General features: G+C 37.2%; 1 protein-coding gene across 6 annotated transcripts in view; it reads left to right on the forward strand.

The window, feature by feature from the left end:
* Window positions 1-10,568, forward strand: part of CCDC141 (coiled-coil domain containing 141) — a 105,291-nt gene extending 94,723 nt beyond the window's left edge. For 3 of the 6 annotated variants that reach the window (XM_074593971.1, XM_074593973.1, XM_074593974.1), the window contains 4 exons: window positions 7,854-8,026; window positions 8,125-8,254; window positions 8,351-8,516; window positions 10,254-10,568. In XM_074593971.1, coding sequence (XP_074450072.1) covers window positions 7,854-8,026; window positions 8,125-8,254; window positions 8,351-8,516; window positions 10,254-10,380 — 596 coding nt within the window. In that variant the 3' untranslated portion in view covers window positions 10,381-10,568. The remainder of the gene's footprint in view (window positions 1-7,853; window positions 8,027-8,124; window positions 8,255-8,350; window positions 8,517-10,253) is intronic. The other 3 variants (XM_074593972.1, XM_074593975.1, XM_074593976.1) reach the window with 1 other exon arrangement.
* The last annotated feature ends 473 nt before the right edge of the window (window positions 10,569-11,041 follow it).

The raw sequence follows: 11,041 nt of genomic DNA on the forward strand, positions 1-11,041 counted from the left end.
TCATGACTGCACTAGCAGACATCAAATTTAGATCTGTCTCAGGCCAGCAGAGTTTCCACAAATGAAAGTTGCAGTAGTTTCAGTAGAGTTGTGATCATTTGCACTGCAAAGGTTTGACCCAGAATCATCAGGATTTGTGTAAGTGGCACCTAGCATACAGTAGACCAAAACCCCCCCAAATGTTTAAAAAATGAGACGTTCCAACATATCAGTATGCTTAGGTAGATGCTTGTGATACCTCCTCTACCTTCTTATATAATTAAAGACATAAATATTTCTAATAATCCACTAAATTGTTAGCATAAGACAAGAAAGATAACAGTTTATGAAGTGGGCGTTTGTGCATGTTTAAAAATTTTTAACATACAGATTTCAAACAGAATCAACCAAATTGGGGAAATACTCAAAAGTGTATTCATACAAAAAAAAAATTGTTTTATTTCCATCAAGTAGACTTCTATAACTTCAAAGCAGTAGATCCAAACCAGAATTTTGTTCACCTACATACTGTGTTTCATTCTTGACAAGGACAACCACAAATATTATGTTTTATTAAAGTAGTAATTTGTTTAAATATTTGATAACAATGTAACTGTGTCAGTGGAAGGCTTCATTTATAAATCCTCAAATGTAACTTCATTTTTTAGCTCCAGTACTTGTTGTATTTATACAGTAAAACAGTTGACAAACAGCTACATGATTTTTCCTGCATCTTTGATTTGCAAGTTTTGTATTACAGCTGCGTTTGTGTGGAAAATTTATAGAGAGGAATTATTTACTTTCTCTTGCATAGTTTGCTGAAATGAAGTATGCCTTTTACTGTGTGGCATCTTATGAGCAGAACATATATTGCAAATTGCCAGGGGTCAGTGAGATTGAAGACTGACATTTAGATATTTTGGCCCAGTGACTGCAACTTTATTAAAATTCCTGTAACTTTGAAACAGGAGAAGTCCTCAGGGGAATATAACCTCACAGCAATACGAGAGGGAGCAGGAGGAGGAGGTCGTGGGCAGGTGGGGGAGCAAAGTAATTTCTAACTGAAATTGGTATTACCCTTAATGAACACATTTCCAAGTTTAATTGTCTCCCAAAAATTTTGATTCATAATAATTCAGGTATAAAAATCACCTGTTTTCCTAAAATGTACTTTCCATTTCACAATAAAGTTAATTTTAACAATTAGTATGATTTTGAATGTTTCAAATTTCATAAAAGTGAAATTCAGTGTAGTGGTTTTGTGCCCTTGTGACTTTATGTATGGTTGTTATACAGCAAACAACCTCTGTGAGTTAAGTGGACTTGCATAAGTGGTACATTAAGCAATATTGTGGTAAGAACAAACCAAAATGCCTCTCCTACATGCTGTAAGGTTTTGCATGCTGCAGAGCTGCCAGTACTTGATAACTTTATCCTGTTCATAACACTAATTTTCTGTTTGAAAGTGAATCTTCTATGTGATGGCTGCCCTTCAAGCTTCTATTTTTACTGAGGGTTGCCATCGTTCAAAAATTAAAAGTAATCATGGATGTCCTTTGACTTGTTTTTTGCTTTTCTCTGTAAATTTAAATAATACTTAGGTAACTTTTAAAGGTATTTTTGCCTTCAGCATTGAGGCTAAATGAGGAGTGAAAGCAGGGATATTCTCTTTCCTCTTCTTCCTTGCGCCTGCCAGAATTAGGCCTTTAAATTAAGCATTAACTGTCGTAAGGCTTGTGACAGAAAGAGTCATTGTAGCTCTACAGATGTTGGGCTCAAAGCTGCATCTCTGTTTTAACTTCTGCGTCCTTCACCTTGAAAACTATGGAAAGTTCAGTGCTAGAATGGTCATTGTTCTGTCTTTTTATATGGTCAGTATGTGAGTTCAGAGATATGCATGTGACCTTTTTGGTTGGAGGAGAGCCATTTGTTGAGCAAAACAACACTGTGAAGTGAGTCTCTGTCCTTCAGAAAGCAAGGCTAGAGCTAGAATTACAGCCCTGCTTGGAAAAAATTGTCCCAAACTCACTTGTACTTCTATTAAAGCAGGAGAAAAAGATGTGAACTTTTCATAATGTCATAGAACAGGAATTTGAGGTAGCTTGGATCTAGACTTGGATCTTGTTGCTTGCTTTCACTTACAGAAAGACCGCTCGCTATTTATGACAATCAGCCTTACAAGCTAAGGCAACAAAGGGACGCAGAACTGCCGGACAAGTGTACACGGATTATGGGGACAAATTCTTTCCCCTCCCTTGTAACACTTCCTGATGTATATCCAGCCTTCTAGAGTATTATGGTAGAGCAGGCATGCAGACCTTTTCCCTCATAAACATTTGCATTGAAGCTGTTTCCATTAACTTCATTTAACAATCTTTAGAACAAGTGGGAGAGATGTCATGTACTTGCATTACCTGAGATTTGGCAGCCAGAATACAGGGCTGGTTTGCAAATATGTGTGAGAGTAAGAGATGCAGCTTTGAATCCAAGTGGGAATTACTCCATCTTTTTATTAATATTATTTAGAAGCTAGACAGTGATGTAGCCTTTTATTGGAGTTTGACTTACATTCCTGGTTCCAAGCGTAGCAAGGAGGACTGTCATCTTTCCTCTAAGAGGGGAGGAATTAGAGTAGCCTGAGTGAGCAAATTTTATTCCAACATTTACAAATCTGTGCTGCATATAGTAAAATTCTGAGTACGTATCATGCTGCATATGTCTAATTGAGTATAATAATGTTTTGCCCCCTTTAGCAGAAAAAATATTTAAAATCAATACAATGTTGATTTTGTTTCTTCTGAATTACGGTTTAAATAATAGTTCATGAAATGACCCTTGTTGCTAAAGTTTGTATTTTTCTTACCTATTTTTCTCTTTTTTCATCTTATTTTGAAAGAACTATTGGTAGTTCATGTACTGAACAAGACATAAAAGTAGTTTTTCTCCATGGACTTTTTCAAGGCATGGCTATTTGGGACTTGATTTGGTATTATATGCGCCAGGAAGGCTTTCCAGATGAGGAAGCTGTATTGACATGATGCCCCTGTAACTGTTCACTGCTACAATGTGGTGTTGAAACAGCACCCACACTCAATTTTATTGGCTGGAGAAGGATATTTTTAAGCCACGTGTATCTAGAAAATAGCTAAAGAAAAGCTGCCTTCTGCCCACAAAACTACAAAAGCAGAATGACAGTGAAATGCCACACTTGGTGACCTTAACACCAATTTTCCTGCTTGAACCATAAATGCTTGTTGTAACTGACAAATTAGGTAGCCCAGGTTTCAACAGAGCCTCGAAGAAAAAAAGATTTTAAGGGTGTCAAACAACACAAAATTATTCCACTGGGGAAGGGAAGATTAAAGCAGCACTCTTTGTACACCCTGATTAAAATTATATGTGTCTAAAGCTTATATGGAAGATCCCTATAGCTTACCTGTCACTCAGGGAAGCCAGCTGGCTTTCTAAGGAAAATCACCCTCAGTTTTGCTGTTCTGTTCAAAAGCAGCTGAAGTGGCTTATGATCTGCTTCTGTGCCAATGCATCAACTTTCATTTTTACTCAAACGTGTTATCTGTGAAAGTAAGCTTCCTACTACTGGACTAAATCCTGGAATTGAGTTCCTACTTAAATGTTAAGTAAGGTCTTTCAAGTTTGACTCGTGAGAAGAAAGTGAGATGCAAATGAATCCAGCTTTTAAAATCTAAGTACACTATTATTTTCAAAAGTACACACAAGGATGATATTCGTGCTATTGCTATATAACGGTCACTGTGAAATAATAAAAGGTCAAAAAAACCCCCACCTCGTCACTTCTGAGAATGTTGTTATTTTTGCACAGTCAAGTGTTCTAATTAATAAAGGTATAAATATAAGGCTAGAAATTGCATTAGCACATCTGTAGATCTTAATAAGTCGTTGTAGAAGTATGTAATCCCTTTGTTCATTAAACATTTCCTCTGAGAATTTGAACATTTCTGTAAATTTTAGATTAACAAAACTTGATTTCATGAATATGGTGTTGCATCTTTAAAAGAGGAATAGTTATAAATGCACAAGTTTTTAATGGGTATGTGGATACCAGCCACATTTTTAATCGCTGCAAGAAACGATATTAAAAAAGGAGAGATTACAGATATTGGATACACAGCAGAATACTGCAAGTCTCCTGGTTTCAATGCTTTGTTTTGTAAACAAAGGTGTAATCAGTGCTGATTACTGCTGTGTTGGCAGTCTGGGTTTAAATACTCTTTATTTAAGGACTATAACGAATGTCCTAAAAATCTTGCTGGAAAATTCCTGCTGTTTTCTGTTCAGATAATCTTTAAAAAAAAAAAAAAAAAAGTGACAGTGAAACAGTGATGTAGTCTCATGATGTTCTAATACTTCTCTGAAAGGAAACCACACTCATTCTGTTTCAGCAGCAATTTCAAAGTAATGTGCCCCCTCCCCCCCTTTTTTTAATAGTTGCTGTTGTTCATGCTTCAGTTCCTCCTCCTTTAACCACACTCTATAAGCAGGGAATACATCTAGGTGTTTTACATTGTTCTGGCTCTGCTACTTTCTTGATTTACAGTACTGAGTTCCTCTCATCACAGTCACAGTTTGAACCTATAGTTACTTCAAGACCCCAACATCTTTACAACTTCCTGATTGCTCTCTTAAAGAGCAGATTTAAATCTCAATCTCTCTAGCCTTACCATAGAAACATTATATTTAGGCATGTTACTAACTTAGCCTCCCTTCCTCTTTCCCCATATACGGACACCCATTAAAAAAGTAAGTGATGAATGAGATTGCCAGAATACAAGATATGGAGTTGTGTGAACAGGTATTTATACAAGGTGAATAAATTTGGAGGGGAAAGGCATTAACTACTTTCATTTTTCAAAAGAAGCAGCCTGTCTGAGGGCCCAAGTGTGAGTCAGTAGGCAAAGGGAGGATGAGGCATTCCCCTGTTTTGGCTCTGGACAAGATGTGGCTGGAGCTGCAATGGAGAAGTTGGCTTCCTCTCAAATGACTGGTAAGGTAGGCCTATTTCTGGACCTTTCTCTGGAGACTTTGCTAGGGTAAGCTAGTAACGTGTGTGTGTGTGTATATCTTTTGTGGCTTAGAGGAGCTGTGTCTTTAAAAATCACTGCTCACATTTACTTTAATGAGGCTGTGCCATGGTATTCAAGGAGAGTGGAGCTCTGGATTATGGATATTTTTTATCAGTTGGATCATGAGACCCACTTGGTATTCCTTAATAAAGTTCCTTCTGATTATTGTTCAGAGATTTTGCCTCAGTCAAGCTCCTAACACAAAGTGCAGTGTCTTAATTTAGAGCGATGCTGAGCAAAACCAAAGTCTCTGAGCAGTAATAGTGTGAGTCTCGGTCTAGCCTAAATTTTTAGAGAAGATAGGGGAAAGTTTATAAACTTGCTAGTATCACATATCAAGACATCAGAGATTGGAAATTAAATGCTCAGAGTAAATAGATTAAGAATAACTGTGAAGCAAAGTAATAAAAAATGGCTACTGAAAACAATTTGGATCGACCTGGTCCTACCTGCGTGTGAGAGACTTGGGGCAGGGGTGAAAGCTGTGTGATAAAGCCAGATGCAGGTGATTTCTCCACCTGCAGTTTTTGCATTGCTCCAAGCTGCTGAGTTTTCCTTGCTGGTTCCCCGGTTTGCAGTAGAACTTTACTGATTCCTGCAAATAGCTTATGTAACGTTTAATAATTGGCAAACTTCTGATCTGAAGTCATCAGAGTGGGATTTCGGTACCACTGACTACCTGAAGGTTGCTGTCAGAGGATGAACACTTCTTTTACAGCAGACTTTGTTTCCCTGTTGAGTTCTAACCCTTAGAGAGTTGTAGTAACTGTCTCTTCATGGTTTTCTTTGCACATACTTTTCCCTTTGCTCTCTAGAAACTGGGCATTTTAGTTTTTACGTTGTGCTGACTTACTGATACAAAATCAAGATGATTTTGATCAAGATGATCATTGTCACCATTCCACTGAGATGATATATTTTTTTTTTAATGGTAAAAACCACCCAGGTATGAGCTGCAGCCTGACTTCACAAGGTAATACAAACCACACAAGTAATGGAATTCAGCCAAAAATAACACAAGGAGTAGCTGATGCCCCCTTAACATTTTCTACTGGGTTACAAGCTAATCATGCACTGTTTATGACTTTGCCAGCTGCCTGCAAAGAGGAGGCAGGGGTGTAAGCTTGGTTCTCTTGCTTGAAGTGAAGCTGCAGATCCCAAATTTCTGTGCTTCAGGTGCACGCAATGCAACGGCGGTGGCAGCTTGCACATGCTAACTTCCGACAGCTAAGAACTGAGTTGTTTGAGCTGCTGGGACTGGCTAATACAGAACTTAGGTTAGCAAGGGTATGAGAGAGTAAAACTCAACCTGCTTCTGCTCCATATTGTAGCCTAAGTCCTGCAGTACATAAGAAGAATGTAAAAGCAGCTAAGCTTGGAAGCTTATTGCAAGTAAGAGCTCACCTAAGTAGTGGATTTATTAATACAGTGGGTGAAAATGTCTGCCTCACAATGGTGACTGTCCCACATTTGGCAAAAAATAGCCAAGGGCTCAATATATTTAGGTTTAGAAGTTGCTGGGCACCTTTATGAATATGTTGATTTTTGTTTCACAATAGCATAAAGAAAAAATTTTCATCCTAAAACAGTGGAGTAATGCTGGCTTAGTTGAGAGCAGTGTCAAGCTCTGTTATTGATCACAAATTTCAGCAACTTTCCATTTCTGAGAAGGCCAGTGATTACTTCCAGTAAATATTATGGACACATGGTACAATTTATAGCGAAGAGGAACAAGAAGACATTCTTTATATGATAGAAATGCAAAATGTTCATTTTTGTTGTAATAAATGTCTTTGTGTGTGCTTCTGTGTGTTAGCATCTGCTGCTTTGGATTCCCTGTGTCAACAATACTTAGTCTGAGTTCTGAGGTCATCTTTTTTTACTGTGGCCCTGGAAGTGGAACATTAGTGGAACCTTAGGTAGCAGTACAGTGGTCCAGTAAATCCAGCTCTACAGCTCAGTAAGTTACATGTCACATGAAGCAACGCTTTGATTCAGTACGAACTGATGCTCGTGATTGAAATTTCTTCAAACAATTTTGATGGGTTAATTTGTATTAGCCAGGTTTTGTACTGGTTCAGGTGTCATCTGTCCTCCCACAGTTGACATGAAGGCAGTACAAACTCAGTCCCATGTGCTCTGGATATTGCAATAAAAATGCAGTTACTTGCCCATCCTTGATCTGAACCAGATTTGTACTGGATGATCTAGTAGTACATGGTTTCAGTATTAATGATGGCCAAAATAGTGATCTTGATCAAAGCGGTAGAGGGGCCACATTCTGGCCTTCATCATTTTTGCAAATATAGATCAATCTTGTTTTATTTTTTCAATAACTTTTTTTTGACTAGAACAATAGGGAAAAAAGTGAAGAAAGAACGTGATGTACAACAATGCACTAAATGCCAAAGTTTGCTCTCTTGACTTCGTCACTTTAGATTTGTGTGGAATATTTACACTTCCACTTTCACTGGAACACGATGACCCACGTAGACTTGCCTACTACCTACACAAAGAACAAGATTCTTTAGCATTACCATAGGACTAATATCACTATGCTGATGCATATAATTCTTGGGTGCTTAATATCCCTGTGTTTCAACAAATTTTATATTATAGAGGTAAACAATGTCTGCCTACTAACTGTCTTGCAAACAAGTTATCCTGAGCTCCAAGCATCAATAAAGGCTCTCTTTGTCATGCAATGTGGTGAACTTTATGAGAACAGATTTTTTCCTTCAGTTTCTTTAGTTGTGCCTTTTTGAAATACAGTGAATATATTTTTCTCAGTACAAGGAATACAGCCAAACTTCATACACAAGTTTGAACATACAACTCTACAAGAAGGAGAAGATTTAATCCTGCATTGCACTATACATGGAAAGCCCAAACCAAATGTCTCCTGGATGAAGGATGATATCCAAGTGGTACCTGGAGACATCAGCGTATGTTTTAATGTTCTTGAAATATTTCTTGGCAGAAAGATAATATATTTTGGTTTATGCTACTAATGATCTCCTATGTACGTTCTATTGTTTTACAGATTGAGAAATTAGGAGATACCTATTACCTTTTAAAAAGAAATGTAGTCCTTGCTGATAGTGGGAAATATATCTGTGTTGCCAGCAATGAAATTGGAAAGGCACACTGTTCTGCTTTCGTAACAGTAATAGGTAATTCAACCTACCAGCTGCATGTTTTTAGGCACGTTGTTGCCATATTAAATGAGCGCCTTGTTTCCACTTAGTAATGTTCATGTTTTGTTTCAGAGAAAAATAAACCCCCAGAAATTTCCACCATAACTCAGGCTAAATCAGAATGGGAAGATGGATACTTTTCAGAAGAAGTGAATGTCACCACAACTGAGCTAGTACAAGCCTATAACACACATGGTGTGCGAGATCAAAGGCCAGTGGCTAAACATCTCCCAGTAAGGTAACTTACAGCTTACTTTGTGCTACATCTGCTGGTACTCCAATAGCTGTAATGACCTTAATTTACAAAGCGCACATCAAACACTCTTCCTAATCCGATGAATTTTTGCATAACGCAAACCAAGTGCATAATGTGTGATTGCCTTTTACACTTAATTCTTCATCAGAAGATATGCAATTCTGTTAGATGAAAAACCTTGTAATACAATAGAAAATGGGGTTTGTGCAATAAGGTACTTAGTTTAGTGAAATAATTCTTAAAAAATATAGGTATCTTAATCTAGATATTCATGTAAGGTTGGACAGCTAACAGAAACAAAGTATTCCAGAAGTTCAAACTGGTAGAACTACATGACGTTTCAATAACAGACTATGTAAACAAAGTTTTCTACTAGGTAAGCATCTTATTTAGAAGAGTAAGTATCAGTTCTAATAGCACAGGAACAGTCATTGTTCATTAATTGATTAAAGATGCCAAAAATTTCCACTGTGCAATCTCAGAAGATTAAATGAGATACCTGAAGTCAATAGTGTTTGTGGTGACTTCTTGCACAAGGTTAAATATTCCCTCCTGAATTTAGGCTCTGAGAGCCTACTGTAGTTCATGGTGCTAGAACTGCCTGTCTTTTAAGTAATGTATTCAGGGATGAGAGATTTTTTTATATCCTGTGACTGTTACCAATCTGGTTTACTCTACTATTAGTTCACTGTTACACTGGAAACATGGAACACATGTAGGTGGGGATTAGGAAGATTGTGCACATAAAACTAGGACTTGCTGTCAGAGGTTTTCAATAGAAAATAACTGAACAATTCTGTTGATAATGTTTATTACACAACTCTGAAATTGGTAATTGGTTTTATGGTGAAAAGCTGGTTTCGTGATGATACAGTAAAATAGCTTTTTTTCTAGAAGGTATGTGGATCAATGTAATGGAAAAGAGTCTCCAGGATTCTCCTGGCTTTAGAGAAGTGATGGTTAATATGACCTGGGAAGTCACTGAGAATCTGTGGGATTGCTATCAGGCTGGTCTTTCACAGTGTGCTAAAAATGTTAAGTCTAGAGTGGTCACGTGAAAATGCATTTGTTGCCTAAAAGTCTCTGAATTTTTTCTGATCTTTTCACACATAGTGAATTCTATGACCAAAAGCCATAGGAAAAAGAAAGAACCGTCATCTTTTGTCTTTAAGGTCCTGAAATTCGTCTATCTGCATGTAAAGCAACGTGTAAAAGGAAAGGAAAATTATTGCATGTGTTGATTCAAAAGCTGTTCCCATTTCATCATAAGCTGCCTGCACGCTTTCCCTCGTGCAGCTGATCAAGCACTGATCCCATATATTTTGTTCTTTTTTTTTTTTCCTGTATTGCTGTGAGATGCCAGATATTCCAAAGCAAAAAAAAAAATCAAATGCAAGATCATGTTAATTTTACTTAGGGCACATAAAGAATTCAGAATGATTAAAACATGTAAATCATACAGAAAGGTCAAATTTCTCTTCATTTTTCTCATCTCTTCTGTTCTTTATAACTAAAGTGCCTCTGGCTATTTGTTATTGTCAGTAAGATGAGTTTGAGGATATTTTATGTTCTGTCTGGAATCACTCTTTATTTGATCTCTAATCTCGTATTGTCTCAAGACCACAGAGAACAGTCTATGCCAACCACCACTGTGTTGCATATGAAAGGGAATGCTGTAGCTGCCAGCATTAAGAATATTAACTGACCTTTTTTAAACAGGTTTAAAGAGAAACTCTGGCTTCAAGGAGTGTATCTTGAACTTGAGAGGCCACAAGAGATTAGCTTCAATTTGGAACATGATCCTGTTCTTCTCCTGCCTGCTGCAGAGGATCAGAAGATGGACTGAACTGCACGATGCCCAGTCATGCAGGGTGCTCATGTTGTTTGCTGTGTCCTTTAGTAGATATTGCCTATAGGTCAGGAGATGAATCTTTGAGTGCTCTTAAATTTATATCTAGGTTATAATTTGTATTTGGTTTCTTTATAAGTAAATCATTAATAAAAGTCAGCTGCACAGCAGTTATTAGACATTGATTTCTGATTTCTTGCAGTTTTCTTCTGGTTTGTTGGACAAATCTAACAGAAGATGATGATGGAAAAAAGAGACACTAGCCTTTAAAATTACAGATCTCCTTGGTGATTCATCAGTACCCACTGTTTTATTCTTCTACAAATTCCATCAATGCCATCGATTCTATCAATAGTTCTTCCCACTAGCTTATATAGAGAATTCAGACACAAATGAATGAGGACTTAAAATCAAATGAGTTTATAACTACAGAATTCTCTGGTTTATTAAATACAGTGCTCATTACCTTATTTCTAACAGCTTTGAGACATTTTGAGGAGGCTGGGCATCAAAAGAAGTGGTTACTAGTAATAGCAAACGTTGTCTAATGCACGCTTATTACCAAGAATGTCTCCAGGGAAGAGGGAGTCTCTTTAAGGCAGCATAATGGAGAATTCTTCTGCTATATTGCTTATGGTTTCACGACTGGATTAGTGCG

Source organism: Larus michahellis, chromosome 7, assembly GCF_964199755.1.
Source record: "Larus michahellis chromosome 7, bLarMic1.1, whole genome shotgun sequence".
NCBI classification, from domain to species: Eukaryota; Metazoa; Chordata; class Aves; order Charadriiformes; family Laridae; genus Larus; species Larus michahellis.